The following is an 18,606-nucleotide window of genomic DNA, read 5'->3' on the forward strand; positions in this document are numbered from 1 at the left end:
AACCCGCACCATACCCAACCCCACCCAAAATTAACATATTTAGATACCCAACCCCACCCAACCCAATTAGTTAATTTCTCAACTCTAACCAACCCGCCCCATTATAAGCGGGTAACCCATAAAAACCCATGGGTTCTACTATGCAGAGGGATTTAATGGTTCTACACTTAATGTGGGGACCACATATATGTCTAGCCACACTACTTTGCACAGAGTATCTGTCAGTCATATTGACTCATCTCTAAAAATTTCAGTCAATTTCGATAAAATTTTATAGTGTGAACGCAAGGTTTTAATTCCAGGGTCCGGCTCTTGATGTGGAGCCCATGTATAGTTCTAGCCACGCTATTTTGCACAGAGTAGCTGCCAGTCGTACTGAGTCATCTCCAACAAATTTCAGTCAATTTCGATAAAATTTTATAGTGTGAACGCGAGATTTTAATTCTAGGGTCCGGCTCTTGATGCTGAGCCCACGTGTAGTTTTAGCCACGCTGCTTTGTACAGAATAGCTGCCAGTCGTACTGAGTCATCTCCAACAAATTTCAGTCAATTTCGATAAAATTTTATAGTGTGAACGCGAGGTTTTAATTCTAGGGTCCGGCTCTTGATGTGGAGCCCACGTGTAGTTCTAGCCACGCTGTTTTGCACAGAGTAGCTGCCAGTCGTACTGAGTCATCTCCAACAAATTTCAGTCAATTTCGATAAAATTTTATAGTGTGAACGCGAGGTTTTAATTCCAGGGTCCGGCTCTTCATGTGGGGCCCATAGGTAGTTCTAGCCACACTGCTTTGCACAAAATAGCTGCCAGTCGTACTGAGTCATCTCCAACAAAATTCAGTCAATTTCGATAAAATTTTCTGATATAAACACGTAAACACGTGGTTTTAATTTCAGAGTCCAGCTCTCACGTGGGACCCACATTTATATATAGTTATACTATTTTGTAAAAAGTATCCATTTTAACCCACCCCAACCCGCCTCAACCCGCATTTATATAGAACCCGCCCCGACCCACCCCATTAATTAATACAACCCATTTTAAATCATCCAAACACACTCAATTTCAAAACCCACCCCATAAAATCCATTTCAACCCAACCCATTAGCAGCCCTAGACAGTATCCTGATGAGTGACATGGCCCACCTGCACATATAATTGGCTGACATGTTGGTCCCACCTCACGGGTTGAGCTGAGTCTAGCATTTCCCCGGCGCCGACCAGGTGGGGCCTCTGGGCACGAGAACTATGGAAAGGACGATTGAAAATGATACTTTGTACTTAGCTGTTTTTTTGTGCAAATAATTTATTTGACTTTGATCCCTCTACATTTAGGTCACTGATGTGTGGGACTCGACCCACGTATTAGTGACTGGGTTAAAGTTAGAGAAGATTCATCCGTTTTTCACCGTGCTGAAACCCAGACCAGTAGACAGTAGCATTTTGTTCTAGCTTCGCCCACTGCGGAGACCTACGTACGTGGGCGGTGGATACAGAATGCGGTTGTGGACACCTGTGGGCGCGCTGGGGTACAGTTAGGCCTGAGAACGGATCGTGTGAATCCAAGGGCCGGAAGGGCCTCCAAATTCGTGGGCCTGCATTTACAAAATTTTTACGGGCCGAAAACACACATGATCGAGTTTGGATTGGATCGGCCCGTGAAAGAGCTGGGCTGTAGACATGCCCGAGTCGATGATCAAGGATCGGCCCGAGGATCCTAAACGGATTGTGCCCTTCGCCGTATACTACGCGGGTGTAAGGATCACCGGGGTGTCCGACCCTAGAGGGGGAGGGGGTGAATAGGGTCGCTAATCGCTTTTCTATCCTAGGGCTCAATCTAATTGCATAAGATAAACCTAACACGTCATACACATGCTAGTTATGACTAAGGTTTATCTATGCTACCCTCTACTTACCCCAAAAGACTTGCAACCTATAGTCAAACCTAATCAAACTAACTAGGAAAGTAAAGGTAAGCAAGAAAGAGTAAATGCGGAAACGTAATGCGGTAAGTAAAGCGGTAAGGGAGAGGATATGCAAACTCCCGTGAAGACACCAAGACACACGATTTAACGTGGTTCGGTTAGGACACCAAAGTCCCTCCCTACGTCCACGGCCACTTGCTCACAAAGAACAAGTGTGATACCGAGACTCTTCGCTTGATCACCGTCTTGCCACGCCTCCAAGGCTCCCGACAAGCAAAGGCTAAGTGACACCAAGTCACAAAGACGAGGTCACCGCCACCGTCTATCTCGAAGCGTCACCACGGCACCGTCTTCACTATCTTGGAGCTTTAACACCAAGTAGGGGCCTCCTTCCCCGCACAAAGTGTCGTTGCCACTCCACACCAAGTCGGAGGGTCACACGACGAGTACACAAGGTGCTTGCCGCAGCAAGGCTTTCTCTCAAGCTAGTTCTCTCAAGAACTAAGCCTAAACAAGCACTAAGCACTCTCACAAGTGTGCTTAAGCCTATATGATGTACAATGAAGCTCTATGGTGGTTGGAGATGATCTTTAGCTCTTGTATACTTCTTTGAACTCCAGCACACTCAAATGGTGCGGCCTTAGGGGTATATATAGGCAGCACAAGCAAATATAGCCGTTGGAGAAAAACTGCCAGAAATGTGCTTAACACCGGTTAATCCGATGCTCCCCAAATCGCCATCGTCGGTTTAACCGGTGATACTAAACTGCCCACTGAAAACTAGCCGTTACGTGTACGGGCAATCAACCGACGCAATCGACCGGTGTATGTAATGTTAGCGTCGGTTTAACCGGTGAGTGCAACTGTCCTCTGATCCTTGAAAAACAAACTCTCTGGACAACTGCACCGACGCCATTAACCGGTGCATCATCGGTTCATCCGATGTATGCATTTTCCTTGGTCTGCTTCTGCCATTGCACCGACGTATTCAAACTTCCTATCGTCGGTTCATCCGGTGCCAAACCCTAGCCCGCAGGCCATCTCTGTCATTGCACCGATGAGTACATTTTGCCTTACGTCGGTTCATCCGGTGATACTAAAACTCCCAGACGTGCTCAAGTCAATGCACCGACGTGTGTAATTTGCTTGGCGTCGGTTCAACCGGTGACTTGATTTCTTTTAGGTTTCAGGGCGCTGCCCCTAGCCAATAAGAACAGTTGTTCACTTATATCCATGTTATGCATTAGATGCTTCCGCAACCAGCTACAGAAAGTGTTCATGTGCTCACGTGTAATCCATGCCTCAGACTTTTCCGGGAAATTGGAGAGCAGAATTTTCTTGTGTTCCTCGATATATGGGTCAACCAAGGATGATTGTTGAAGAACCGTATAATGCGCTTTCTTGAATGAGAAATCATCTGTGCAGACATAAGATTTCTTTCCTAATGTACCCTTTCCAGATAGTCTCCCCTCATATCGCGATTCAGGGACTCCAATCAGTTTAAGGTCATCAATAAAGTCAACACAAAAGTCAATGACCTCCTCAGTTCCGTACGCACTGGCGATGCTCCCTTCTGGACGAGCTCTATTACGAACACATTTCTTGAGTACCCCCATGAACCTTTCGAATGGGAACATGTTGTGTAGAAATACTGGTCCGAGAATATCAATCTCTTTGACAAGGTGCACTAGAAGATGTGTCATGATGTTGAAGAAAGATGGTGGAAATATCAGCTCAAAGCCAACAAGACATTGCACCACATCGTTTTGCAGCTTTATCAAATTCTCCGGGTCAATTATCTTCTGAGAAACTGCGTTGAGGAAGGCACATATCTTCACGATGGTTAACCGGACGTTATCAGGCAGAATCCCCCGCAGCACAACCGGAAGAAGTTCGGTCATAAGCACATGGCAGTCATGGGACTTGAGATTTGTAAATTTCTTCTCTGCCAAATTTAAGATTCCTTTTATATTGGATGAGTATCCAGATGGAACCTTTATACTGCTCAAGCAGTCAAACATGGTTTCTTTCTCTTCCTTGCTAAGAGTATAGCTGGCAGGACTTAAGTATTGTCGTCCATTATCTCGCTGTTGTGGATGTAAGGCATCTCGTTCTTCCATACGTTGCAATTCTTGACGTGCTTCTACTGTATCTTTTGTCTTTCCGTACACTCCCAAGAATGCTATCAGGTTGACGCAAAAATTCTTCGTGAGGTGCATCACATCAATTGCATGACGAACATCTAAGACTTCCCAATATGGTAGCTCCCAAAATATAGATTTCTTCTTCCACATGGGCGCCATTCCATTTTCGTTCGGAACAGGTTGGCTACCAGATCCCTTTCCAAAAACAACTTCTAGATCTTTTACCATGTTGAAGACGTCTTTACCACTACGGTGCATCGGTTTTGTTCGGTGGTCCGCTTGGCCTTTGAAATGCTTGCCCTTCTTTCGTACCGCATGCCTGATGGGAAGAAACCGACGATGACCCATGTATACAACCTTCTTACAGTGAGTCAACCATATATTATCGGTATCATCTAAACAGTGTGTGCATGCTTTGTATCCCTTGTTCGAATGTCCTGACAAGTTACTAAGAGCAGGCCAGTCATTGATCGTTACGAACAGCAATGCTCGTAGGTTGAAGTTTTCCTGTTTGTATTCATCCCACATCCGTACACCTTCATCGCCCCAGAGCAATAAGAGTTCTTCGACCAATGGTCTTAGGTACACATCAATGTCATTTCCGGGCTGCTTTGGACCCGGGATAAGCACTGGCATCATGATGAACTTTCGTTTCATGCAGAGCCATGGTGGAAGATTGTACAGACAAAGAATCACAGGCCAAGTGCTATGACCACTGCTCATCTCACCAAAAGGATTCATGCCATCCGTACTCAAACCGAACCTTATGTTTCTCGCATCCAAATCAAATTTAGGGTACGTTCTATCTATTTTTCTCCACTGCGACCCATCAGCGGGGTGTCTCAACATCGAGTCTTTCTTGCGTTCCTCTTTGTGCCATCGCATCAACTTAGCATTATCTTTATTTCTAAACAGACGCTTCAAACGTGGTATTATAGGCAAATACCACATGACCTTCGCAGGAACTCTCTTCCGGGGAGGCTCTCCCTCGACATCTCCAGGATCATCTTTTCTAATCTTGTAACGCAATGCACTGCATACGGGACATGCATCCAAATTCTCGTACTCGCCTCGGTAGAGGATGCAGTCGTTGGGGCATGCATGTATCTTTTGCACTTCCAGTCCCAAAGGGCAAACAAGTTGTTTGGCTTCATACGTTGTGGCAGGCAATTCATTGTCCTTAGGAAGCATTTTTTTAACAAGTTTGAGTAATTCACCAAATCCCTTGTCGGATACACCATTTGTCGCCTTCCATTGCAGCAACTCCAAGGTGGTGCCAAGTTTCTTAAATCCATTTTGACAATCTGGGTACAACAACTTATGGTGGTCCTCTAACAACTTCTGGAACTTCAACCTCTCTGTTTCACTCTCACAGTCTGCCTGCACATTGTGCAATGCTTGCCCCAGATCGTCGCTGGGATCATTTTCTGCTACATCTACTTCGGGCTCTTCCATGGGAATATCGTCATCGAATGCACCGATTCCAGCATTCCCGGGAAAGTGGTCGTCAAAATCTTCTTCTTCATTGTCTTCCATGGTAACCCCCTGTTCTCCGTGCTTCGTCCAACAAACATACTTTTTCATGAAACCATTTGCGAAAATGTGGCTGTGTAGGATTCTTGAAGATGAGTAATCCTTGTTATTGTTGCAATGAACACACGGGCAGCACATAAAACCATTCTGCTTGTTTGCCTCAGCCACAGACAAAAAATAATGCAGGCCATCAATGAATTCTTTCGAACGTCGGTCAGCATTGTACATCCATTGCCGGTCCATCTGCATTTTAAATAAATCGATTTGAATTCTTTACACGTATCGAATAAATAAAATATATCAAACCTAAATTAAACTAAATGTAACATAACATGAATAATTAAAAGATATGCAATATCTATCATACATCTTGATTAATTAAAAGGGGTACTTAATCCATTACAGAACTTAACAAAGGAGTACTATACATGAAATTTAAAAATTCGGTCAACAACACATAGGTTTTCAACCGTCCTTGCGTTGGAACGCAGAATGTTCTAACGGATTTCTTGCTGGCGCAGAATAAGATGGCGGAGCTGAAACCTCCGAGTTTGGTGGTGACGAACCGTAACGCCGCAATAAATCCTCAAGATCAAACGGAGGTTCCTCGCCCCTTGCCATGCATTCTCTATATTCTTTTTCCAAATAACGGAGCGCTGCCCTATGAAAAGCACTAGGTTTTTTGGACCGACGACCTACTCGAGTTGTGCCCTTCTCTCCAGAAGGACAACGATCACCCCCACCGGCGCCACTCCCTCCAGCTGTTGAAGCCATATTTTACTGAAAAATACCTTTATTTTCCACAAAATTATAAATTCTTACCATTACAAAGCAAAAATTATTTACTATTACAATTACAATGATCAGATTAATAACTCTTGCAAATAACAATGAAATTATATAAAAAAAGACGAAATGTATCATTAATCCTCAAGAAATCTCTAATTAATTGAAAGAAATCTCTATAACTTCTAATTACTTTGACACCCTTCAGTTCCAGGAGTACACTCTTTTCAATATCCAGAAACCCTCTAGAAGAAAAATAAACCTTTATTTCTGAAAATGTATATGTCAGTAACCTCAACCCTGCGGTGATGACACTGCCTTTCGGGGGGACACGGTGCGGTACAAGGATGTCACCAATCGGCTAGTCGCAGCACCAACATTTACGATTAATAGGCACAGCACTTGGCACAGGCAGCATGCTCGTTCATATGCTCTCAGTACAACAACGGCATGCTGACTGCGTCAAATGCTGTCTTCTTATCAATCGGAAGTGCTGGTGATGCGACCAACCGATTTGCGACGTCCTTATAGCGCATCGTGTATCCCTGAAAGGTAGTGCCATCACCGTTGGATGGAGATTAACGACGTATACTTGTTTCGAAATAAAGATTTTTTTAGCTTCTAGATGGTTTCAATGTGAGCCTGATTAAATACATCACTAGAGTGTCAAAATAATCCATTCATAATACAAAAAATTCTATAATATACTCATTTCATTAATTCATTCACGAATAAAAAAATCAACTATCCACAATATGGTCATATATACAAGTACATCACATGAAGTATCTACACTCATTCTAAAAATTTCTACTATCCATATACTCATCTAAATCTAAAAGAAAATTACGCCTACATATATATGCAATCTAGCTAGCAAAATAATGTCCAAGAAATGAGCTAGCTACACATTTTCTCTATTTCTAAAGTATGAAATGAGCTATACAAGCCAAGGAAGAAGAGAAAAACAAGCCCCAAACCTTTAGAGCAGATGGATGGACGGGGAATCAAAGATCTTCACAAATGTGGTGAAGAAATGAGCAAGAACTCCTCTATCCCGAGCCAAGAACAGAGAAAACAAGTGAGCTGAATGGCTCGGGCGGGGGGAGAGGGAAGGGGATAAGGGAAGGCCTTTTGTCCCGGTTGGAGGCACGAACCGGGACAAAAGGGGGGACTTTTGTCCCGGTTGGTGGTTCCAACCGGGACAAAAGGCTACGCGGGCCTTTTGTCCCGGTTGGAACCACCAACCGGGACAAAAGTCTCCCATTTTGTCCCGGTTGGTGTCTCCAACCGGGACAAAAGGCCCCCGTCCCCCCGCTGGCCCGGCTAGCCGTTGGACCCGGGACAAAAGCCACCTATTGTCCCGGGCCCAAAGGCTGCCGGGACAAATAGCCAGGAACAAAGGCCTGTTTTGTAGTAGTGGTGGTGAATCTTCCCATGGTGTGTGCGCGCGCGTCGTCTTGCAGGGGAACATCACGTACGCGCAAAAGCTAACGGAGTAACGGTCAAGAAGAAAACGTGCGGGGTTGGTCCGGTGCAGTGCAGCATGCATCTTGGTCGATCGACAGTCAGGGCGCGGTGGTCGGCCGGCTCGGCGTTGGTCCGGTGCAGTGCAGTCCAATCTATCTATCGATCGATCGGCTCGCCCGCCGTCCGGCCGCCGGCGACCAGCCATGGCTCGTGCTCGTCCGGCGCAGGCACACAGGCCTAGCCGCCTAGGCTTGATCATCAGCTGCGCCCGTCGGGCAGCTAGCTGGCCTCGCCCACCGGCCACCGCGCGCACCTACCCGCGACGGACGAGTGCACCACCACTACTGGGAGATCATCTCTGCAGACCACCCACCCACCAGCTTGGCGCACTACACTGCACCTGCACCTGCACGCAGACGATGACGCAATGCTAGCTCCGCCCGTACGTCCTGTGATCCTGTCCCTAACGGCCACGACCTGGCCACGACCTAGCTTAGCCCCGTGGTAGTTGCATTGCTAGCTAGTGCGATGACGAGCTGCATCCATGTCGAGTCGCCCGATCCGTTCACATGTACCCACCCGACAATAATTGGACGGTCCACATGTCGCGGCGGTGCAGCATCTCGATAGTCGATCGTCCGGCCGGCCTCACTGGAAGGCTGGAGGTTGAAGACGAAGCACGCCGAACCGCCTGGCCGGGCAGGCTAATGGCGGCCGACTGGTGGCAAACTTCTAGTAGTACAATTATTGCCTGGGAGCACAGGGATGGAGTGTCAGTTGCTGCTCCGGTGTCCGGTCCTCAGGGCCGCTCGGGGTCTGATCGGCCCAAATTCTGAAATTTCTCGACACACGATGCACGTGCCTCAAGCCGTCAACAGCGTGCTCATCTGGCATTCCAAATTCGATTGGTTTCATTGGCACCTCGCCTGCCTGCCCAGCATCAAAGGAACTGGGGGCACCGTGACGATCATCCGTCAGTTCGGATTCAGGTCGTTGGGTTAAAAGGAAGCCGTAGGTTTTTTTTCCTTCAGCTCGAGTCCGGCTCGGCCCGACCACCGGGTTGGATTTTCAGACTTGAGCACAACCTAGCATGTGGATTGTTGAACTTCTCGAACTTCAGGTGCAACAGAATTGCGACGAGATTTTCAGATCATTCATATCCAAAGAGCCGACTTGGCTACTCAAGGGCACGTGTATGCCCCTCAAGCAGAGACATGGCAAACCAAACACAGCATCTGTTGCAACCTGATAATTTTAGTTATATACAAATACATCATCCGAACCAGGCGGGAGCTTAAGCTCGTCGGCTACTTTCTTAAAACACCAACCAAACAAACAAACAAAACAACACAGCAGGGCTCTGATGCGCTACCAGGGACACACAACAGCAAGCTCGTTGACAGTTACACCGATCCAGGCCGTTGCCTGGCACACGTGGAAAACACATGGCAGTTCGCTTTGAGACATGATCACGACACCCACTCCATGCGCAATTGAAACACACACAAGTTTTTTTTTATGGCTAATGTGTGCCATTCCGGGCAACACATTAGCTTCCGCGAGCGGTAGCCATTTGCACAGCCATGGCTTCCATTTCACCTGTGGCTCTCTGAGCCCAACTTGACTGCCTGGAATGCATGCCAGCTCGGCCTTCCACAAACTCCGCTGAAAGTTCATCTCTGCTCAGATCTGGAGATGCATGGGCTATTCTGCCCTCTTTCTCGTCAAACATGCCCTCAAGGCCTGCCTCCAAGTCCCTGATATCAGCTGCTGTCCTTGGCTCATCCCAAGCCACTGGCTTCCTGCCCATTTCAAGATCTCCAATAGGCTTGCCCATGTTTGGGCTCATGAAACTTCTACACTGTGAGCGTGTTTGTTGCAACCCTTGCTCTACTGTGACCCTCGCCCGGAAATTGTTCTTTGAAGGAGGGATAGCAGTGCAGAATATCTCTAGGAAGTTGTTCAGAATACCTCTATTATATGGATTATCACGTCGATCATAGCGATACCTGAAATTCTCATATGTTGTCTACAAGGAAAATGGGTAAATTAAGGATTAGCTATTGAATTGCAGTTGCAGAGTTACGGAGACAACAATTGGAATGAACCAACACCTACCTGGTTGGTGCTCATTAGATATAAATGGAAGACAGACAGACCACCGACAAACCATACACAAAGAAAGCAGTAGATAATTAGAACAATTGAAGCTGGTGTCTTTGTCAAGGCCTTCCAAATTGACAATTGTTCAGCATTTCTAATCTTGATCACATACACCCAACAGAAGGCAAATACATACAGGCAGAGTAACATGGTCGAGAATACAAACATATAGAAGAACCGGTAATTGCGCTGCACAAATAAGCTGATGGTCAGTCTATAAAAATAGAAAATTAGTCAGTAAAATCTTTAAAAAATGAAAAGGATACTCGGAAAGAGCAGCTCTGAATATCAATTTTAGTGCAAGTGCACAGCATGCTTGTTATAGTAAGGACGCCTATAAAACTGCTAGTAATCTTGAATAACTTACCAGTCCTATGCACTGGCCGACCCATGGGCAGTGATGATCAAATCTTTCCACACAGTTATTGCAAATAGAACAGTGTGAGCATCGAGGTGGTCGGTACAGCATGCAGGTATCACAGTATTTGACTCTTACACTGATTCCATTTACAATTACTTCCTTTGTGCGAGGCAAACGAAATTGTTGCGGAGTCTGACCTCCCGAATCATTGACCCCATCAATGGATTCAGGTTCAGGAGGATGAGTGTTGCGAGGTATTATACCAGGATCTCTCCCAGAGGTACAAAGAAGCAGCGTCAAATCCTAGTAGAAGAAAAGAAGTTCAGTCATTTGTGCACTTTGTAAGAGATGCAGATTTCCTTGAAAAAAGAACAAGTAGAAACTCATCACCAAGTCAAGTCAGCTCACAGACTAGTAAGCACAAGAATAGTGTTCCTATAGGGGCTAAGTAATGGCTAGGGATCAACTTCTTATGATAAATAGTAAATACGTGTCTTAGCAATGGCAGCAGTATGCTTACATAAACGGTGAAGACAACCACTACTACCATCACTGAGATGCCCCAGCTATCGGGGAAATCATTCATGAGATGCCTTGCAACAAACACACAGAAAGTAACCACTGGTGCAATGATGAGGAACATAGTGAGAAACACAGATCTCACATCAGGCCCAAATATGAATCTTCCCTGCAAGAAGAATTCCTGCATACAGCAAAGACACAAATGTGAAATGCCATCAACGAAGTTCAGAAAACACAGTTGCAAGAAACCACATTGAACCTGAAATATTTGTTTGCACATGGATTTAGATTTTTTTTAGAAAAGATTGTGTTCACTATGACTATGTTAGCTGCAGAATGGACATCTAGATAGCCAGAGAGATGAATATCTCATAAAGGTTGAGAACTCAATAAAGAAAAAGTATAGTATCTTTACAGTTCAGATTGATAATGGATTAAGGGCTGCCGAAAACGAAATTAAGCTATGAAAGATACAGAAGTATGCCCTTGAATGATGACAGCTTACAATGGCTACATTTCAACTTGTGAAAACACATTAAAGTATCTTGATGCACAGGGTCACAGTCACAGGGAACACCCTGATGCTACTGCTCATTAAAATATTAGCATTAGCCAGAACAATTACCGATCCACCGAGTAGATGCACAGGCCAGTTTTGAAAATTGACAAATGATCGATGAGAAAACTACTAAACTGTAACAGAGGATTTGAAGCATATAAAGTAGAACAGGTGTGGTTCCTACCAGCCTAGAGGCACAGCCTATTACTTTTCTGGTTTTCTCCTTGCTGGCAATATGCCGAGCAAGGGATTAGGGTACAGCAACTTGAATTGATATTGTCATATGGTAGGCTTTATCCGTCAAATTTTGCACAGATGCCCATTTCATTTTCACCTAGAAACCTCATAAATCATTTCAAACAAAGTTACAACTTTTATTGAAAGATCCCGAACCTTGCGGTTCGGCACATATTAATAAGAACAAAGTTACAACTAGGCAACATGAAGAAGATCCACTATTAATTACAGGTGATGAAATCGTTAAATTGCAGCCTGTGTATCAATGAAAAAACAAGTCCAATTGAAATGTTTTGAACACCCTGCTCACAGAAGTGTTCTTCTCATATAGTAACTGAAAGAAATGAACACAGCATGATGCTGAGAAATTCTCACAAATGGTCGAGTACAAATATGTGAACGATCGGGTATAACTATGTGTCCTTTTTTTCCTAAAGGGAGCCCACATCTCAGAAAAAAGAAGAAGAGAGCTCCACAGAATAGTTCAGGACTTCAACTACTAACCATTTCCTAATCATCGAATACACCAAAACATAATGCGAAGCACGTAAATCCCCCCTATTCCAGCCAGCATCCCCCAATTTGCATCCCGGGGCACGAACCGAGCTCATTCAAATTCGCCTAATCAAGCAATTGCTCAAGCAATCCATCCACTAACCGCAGGCACGACGCAAAGACACGACAGATTCAATTTCAACAACTCCTCGGGGATCGCTGCAGATGGAGAGGGAGGGAGGGAGAGGGGGCGGGTAGAGCTTTCTTACGTTGCTTCCCCGCCAGACCTGGTAAACCCTAGGCTGCTCGCCGGCGGGCGCATCGTCGCGGCCGCCGGCGCCGCCGGGCAGCGGCGGCACGTACATCCCGCCGCCGCACGGGGGCAGGCAGGAGCCCTAGATCAAGCTCCCCACCGTCCGTCCTCCGCCTCTACGGCCGCGCGGCCGACGGGCGACCAGCCCTCCCCCCGAGCGAGGCCTCCCCGGCACGGCGCGGCGCGACGTCCCCCTGGCGAGGAGGCGGCGGGGCGCTGGCGTGGAGGCGTGCGGCGGGGCGCTGGCGTGGAGGCGTGCGGCGGCGTCGGGCCGGACGCGAGCCGCGGGAGGGAGGAGGGGAAAGGTGGGTGGGGAGGCGAGTCTCCGGGTTAGGTCGGGGTGGGCTCGGCTCTCCTCGAGTTGGCTGGCGTTGGGACGTGCGCGCGTGTCGTCTCGCGTCTGGCCTGCGTCCGCACGGGAGACGACGTCTCGGGGTGCGCGTAGCAGTTTGGCGGGGGGGGGGGGGGGGGGGGGGGGCAGCAGCGTGCAGCTGGGGAGTTGGGCCCAGATGTTTTTTCGGGTCGTGGACCGAGGTCCGCGGCACTTGGGCCTGGGCCGAGAAGAAATTGCAAATGGTGTGCACTGTGCAGCATCACCAACAGCCCTATGATTTCCAAAAAAAATATACAGGCCCTACAAGCCAGGGTTTTATTTCCCAACCGGTTTCCGGTAACCGCCGGGCTCCGGTTCCGGTTTACCGGACCGGTTTGACCGGTTACCGGTGGAAACCGGTTGAATTCAAATCCAAATTCAAATAAATTCAAATTTTCCCGTGCAACCGGTTCCGACCGGTTTACCGGCCGGTTTGACCGGTTTACCGGCCGGTTTTACCGGTTTACCGGTCGGTTTGACCGGTTTGAAATTCAAAAGCTCCCGTGCAACCGGTTTACCGGCCGGTTTTACCGGTTTACCGACCGGTTTGACCGGTTTACCGGCCGGTTTGACCGGTTTGATCGGTGGGCCTTCATGGGCCGGTCCATTTTTTTTTTCTTTTTTGATTTAACTTTAAATTCCCACAAACTATACTAAATGAATGAATTTTTGAGAAAATTTGACACCATTAGATTCATCACACCTTGAAGTATTTTTAGGAATTTTTTGGGAATTTTTCATTTTTTGAATTCAAATTTAAAATTTGAATTTTGGCCGGTTGGGTACCGGCCGGAACCGGAACCGGACCGGACCGGTTTGACCGGTAACCGGTCAAACCGGACCGGTTCCCACCGGTTTGGTTAACCTTGCTACAAGCTTCACTTCCCTGAACAGGAACATACAGGCGTTAATGGGTGGACTGAACCGCCAATTCACCATAAATAACATAGTTTTGCAGAATGACCCGTGACAAGTTGTCATTAAACAATCGACCAGTTCATGAAACTAAACGTCCCAGTAACAGTTGGCACACAAAGCAGGCAGATGAAGCTTACTATAACAATTGAGAATTACTACCTAGTTCAGCAAACAAGGGCAACGAATGCATAAAGAGCGGCTATTACATACTATCATGAAGTATCATCCATAGTTTCGGACTTCCAGGGTAGCAAGTTGCAGCTGTTGCATGGTACTATCATCCATAGTTTGAGATTGCCAGAAACATCATTCGACACCCAACCACAAGTTGGAATACTATGGAATAATTAGGTGAACACAGTACAGCAACGACAAACCATGAAAATCAGAAAGCAACAAGTGTTTGATTTATACTACTGCGCACCATCTCTTCCAAAAGAGTACTCTGGAACAGGGGCACTTGCATACACACGTGGTCATGCTCATTGGTAGTTCGAGTTGCCTCCTTGGCCTGGGTAGCCTGGGCCGCCACCACCTTGGTATGGAGGAGGTGCATTGGGGTTGCCTCCCTGGTAAGGTGGTGGTGGTGGTGGATTGCCACCTTGGTAACCTGGCGCGCCACCTTGGTAGCCAGGGACGCCACCTTGGTAACCTGGGCCTGGGTTACCTTGGTAACCTTGGTTACCACCTTGATACCCAGGAGGTCCACCTTGGTAGCCAGGAGGACCACCTTGCTGGTACCCAGGGGCACCACCAGGGGTATAGCCCGCCCGTGGGTAGCCAGGAGCACCACCTTGATGGTAGTTTGGCGGGCCACCACCTGCATGAGGTGGCGGTGGAGGCGGAGGCATGGTGCCCTGAGTATGGTGCGGAGGGCCATCACGGGGTGGCATTTGGTTCTGGCCAGGTGGAGGTGGCGGGGCATTGAAACCCTGCCCAGGAGGAACATCACTGTTCTGGAAATTCTGCATGTTGTCCCTTCTCCTCTCAAAGTTTCTTGACCTGTCGAAGTTGCGGGGCCTATCATTGCGCCGAGTTCTTTCCTTTGCACGAGCATTGTTCCTGACCCACTCCTCGTGGTATTTGGGATCATAAGGAACAGCTTCCCCATTTATGAATGGTTCTCCTGAAACAGAATGGAAGGTACCAAAACAATTTGGGACCCGTCAGTTCATTCATTCATCATAGAAACGAACATGTGTAAAAATGATAAATATGCTGAAACACGTACAATCAGTTGTCTTGATGTTTATACAAAGGTTATAACATATGCTGCTATTACAAGTGTTGAAACGATTTAGTACATCCAGATACACTATTACATAAGCTCCTGAAACGTGCTGAAATGAATGGAAGACACAAAAAATGAACTCCAACAATTTCATCTCAAGCTAAGGCTATACAATGAACTGCTATTACAAATAAGCCTCTTAAATTGTCTTGGTGTTTTTCAACAAGACAATAAGGAACACATACAAGATACCAACTAAACAATCACTTAACCTGATTGGACACAGCTCCAGGCGTTCATGACCTCATTTTATGCACCCTTGGGGGCAACGATATCCTTAGATCACTTAAGGATATGGTAAGCAAGCAGAGGGAACATAACAGGCAGCTCAATTAAGGGAAAATTTCATAAAATACTGGAGTTTGGATTCTATCAAATAATAACTTTGCATGTCATTTACATCTCATACAAATCATGAGGATTTGAGTATATCACTTTCAAAATTCTACTACTATATATTTATATCCAACAAGCAAGCAAGCAACAACACTATCAAGTATCAACAAACAACAAGAGAATGCAAAAATAGACCATAGTCCATAAATAAATTAGCAGGACCTGAAAAAGAAACCTTTTGATGATTGATGTATATTAAGATAGGAAACATGTAATCATTACCTCCATAGTCCTTATTTCTCACATCCAAGTATGAATCAGGAAGAACCCAGCGGACGTTGGGCAACTCTGCAAACGATGCAAAGTCATAAGATCCAAGGAAGAATATTCGATGGTATTTAATGATGAAATTTCCTACATATTACTTCAAGAGATCACAAATACCTTTTAGTTTGTAAGAAAGTTCCTCGGATACAAGGGCACCGAAAGCAAAGTAATAACGAGTTGACACCGAGTATATCTTTTGCCTAGCTTCTTCCTCACTGAAACATGGAATTAGTTCTAGATGAGGCACTCTGGAGAAGCCCTGCATTTTTAGGAACTGAAACTTGGAGAGACTTCTGTAGTCCTAATCACACAGACGAACAACTGGACCAAATTACATGCCAACATGCCATATCCACACTTACAAAGTTGACTTATAAAAGAAAAACCTATACCAACCAGAAGGTTCATGGCTGTAGGTCAACTACACAAGCTCACACCAGGCAGAGAACAGCTAATAGGTCAATCGTACATTTCGTACTTCGTCCAGACAGTAAAAACCAAACAACTTTTTCCCACAGAAATTTATATTTAGCATGGACTCAATAGCCTGCTGCAAGAATCAATAATACCCAGAGATTCATTCAGATTCGAGCAATAAAGGATCCAACCAGACCTAATACCACACAACCATTAATATGGAATACCGCCTCAATCTTATATGTACAAACAGAAATACAGTACAGCAACCAAACACTAAACAGAGAAATGCGATAGATACCTCCCGACGACCTGGGCGAGGGTCTTGATGTAGCCATCGATGATCTCGTCGCGCGTGATGTCGGGGTTGCCGGCATCGCCCGGGGGCGGCTCCATGACGACGAGCCAGTGCTCAAAATCGCATCCATCGAGGAGGATGGTCTCCTTGGGCGGGCGGTTGTTCCAGTTGGGGGACGAATCCCGCAGCGAGGACGTCGCCGGCTGGGTCGCGAAGCACCGCGCCCCGGCACCGGGCGACGGCGCCGCCGACGCCGGGACGAGGCTCGCGGCCGCGGCGAGCGGGCGGAGGAGTGCGGGGAGGCGGCGGGATGCGGCCGCGGCGGGGAGCGGCGAGAGCGCCGCGCGGGAGAGGAGGAGAGCGCGCGACGCCGTCGCCATGGCGGCAGCAAAACCGTAGGAGGAGACGAGTCGGCGGAGATGCGGGAGAGAATGTGATCAGGGAGGGTTTAAGCCGGAGCCCGGAGGTTGTGGTTTGGGGCCGAAATATCAGGAGACTCGGGCCTTGTGGGCTTTGCTTTTCTGTAGGGCCGGCCCTATATCTCCTTTCTTGGGGCCCATGTAGCTTTCTTCTTTTTTATTTATTGCATGACGATTTTTTCTGTCAATCTTCAGACAGTTCAGCTCGAGCCTGGAGCAGTGTGATCGGTTGATCAAAACAAAATATTTTGTAGTATAAATCCTTATGACGCTACAGCAAGAAGAGTGGATTTATATGTAAGCATATAAACAGTCGCTCAGAACTAGGGACGCAGGAGCACAATGTTGAGTTAAACTCAGGGCAGGGAGTGTTCAGTATCAAACGGAAAAATCACACTAGTACATTTCCCATCGAGGCAACAGATATTGGAAGCACATCAGACTTTCTCTGTTACTAACAATTAAAAAAAACCAGCATCGTTCAAAAGGGGTTCGTACGAAGCTCAGAGAAGAAGCTCAAGGCATCTGACTAAGAAATGGTGTTTGGGCGCCTACACCTCACTGCATCTCAAACCGTTTGGCAATCAGCGCGCTCATGTCGAGAAACCTCTGGGCACAGTTGATCAAGCAGGTTGATTCCCCGGAGCTGAACTTGCTTCCTGGGGTGCCGGTGATGCATTTGTCCCAGCACACGCTTGTCAGCTTGCCAACCATCTCACCCATCAGCGCCTTCTGCTGCTCTTGCTGCAATGTTACAGACATTAAGGTTAGAATTTTCCACTCAATTACAGAAGATAACAAACATGTTTTTCCTAGTTTAAATGAACCATCACGCATTCTTGCACAGGAGACGGACGTTAGGTTAAGAGAATTTATTAAAACGGATAGTATCATCAAAAGAATGGTCTTGATTCTTGAAATGCAAAGTTGGACTATGTACAACCATAAGAAAAACGGTCTAGATTTATCTAGGACTAGGACACATGATATGCATAAGATACATTAAGCGCGTATTTTTTGCAAAATAATGCTCTAACATATTTAGATGAAAAACATCTATATGCACTTGGAGAAGCAGTAATATTTATCAGTACCTAACAGTATGCACTTGCAACCTTGAGCAGCAAACCAAGCAAATCATGTATGCCAGTAATGAATAATGAATACAACAATAGGCATCATGAACAGAAATGTCATTCCCATAAGCAGACCGAGGAAATGATATACTGTACCATGCTGTGGTGTTGTTCTTATAACTATACCATGCAAGATATACCAATATTTTACAGGTTGATTGCTTATGACGAAAACAAAAAGAGGAGAAGAATCAAACGACTGAAAAGGTGATAAGCAACTGGGCTAGCAAGGCCAGAATGAAGCAGGCAGCAAGCAAGTCAAGTAGCTGAAAGCTTAATACAGCGTATGTTTCTTCATCTGCAACAGCATCTTGAAAGACCAGCAAGGAGGGAGCAAAATTAAATGCCAAAATAAGGCCTAAAAGTATCCTCAAACAGAAGTGGCTAAATTACATCATCCATCTTAAAGACACCTGAAAATCATTATTTTAGTTAACACATCTTGAGTGTAATATTAATCTAGCTCCTGAAAACCACTCTCTGCAAACAAACCTGGAGGACGGCTAAAAATCTCGCAGTAGGCCTCTAAACTTACATGAGTAATTTAGGTTGGTCGAAAGATTATTTGGGTGCCACTGTAAAAGG

General features: G+C 46.2%; 2 protein-coding genes across 2 annotated transcripts; both read right to left on the reverse strand.

The window, feature by feature from the left end:
- Window positions 1-9,068: 9,068 nt before the first annotated feature.
- On the reverse strand, window positions 9,069-12,558 carry LOC120678538 (probable protein S-acyltransferase 7). The gene is made up of 5 exons (XM_039959782.1): window positions 12,463-12,558; window positions 10,901-11,083; window positions 10,387-10,683; window positions 9,975-10,208; window positions 9,069-9,885 (listed from the first exon to the last, which is right to left on the reverse strand). Exons 1-5 carry the CDS (start codon window positions 12,556-12,558, stop codon window positions 9,406-9,408), a joined length of 1,290 nt encoding a protein of 429 aa, XP_039815716.1. The 3' UTR covers window positions 9,069-9,405.
- Window positions 12,559-14,045: 1,487 nt separating this feature from the next.
- LOC120677238 (multiple organellar RNA editing factor 8, chloroplastic/mitochondrial-like) lies at window positions 14,046-16,895 on the reverse strand. The gene is made up of 4 exons (XM_039958384.1): window positions 16,470-16,895; window positions 15,869-15,966; window positions 15,707-15,772; window positions 14,046-14,923 (listed from the first exon to the last, which is right to left on the reverse strand). Exons 1-4 carry the CDS (start codon window positions 16,844-16,846, stop codon window positions 14,280-14,282), a joined length of 1,185 nt encoding a protein of 394 aa, XP_039814318.1. The 5' UTR covers window positions 16,847-16,895; the 3' UTR covers window positions 14,046-14,279.
- Between the last annotated feature and the right edge of the window lie 1,711 nt (window positions 16,896-18,606).

This window comes from Panicum virgatum, chromosome 6N (assembly GCF_016808335.1).
Source record: "Panicum virgatum strain AP13 chromosome 6N, P.virgatum_v5, whole genome shotgun sequence".
NCBI lineage: Eukaryota > Viridiplantae > Streptophyta > Magnoliopsida > Poales > Poaceae > Panicum > Panicum virgatum.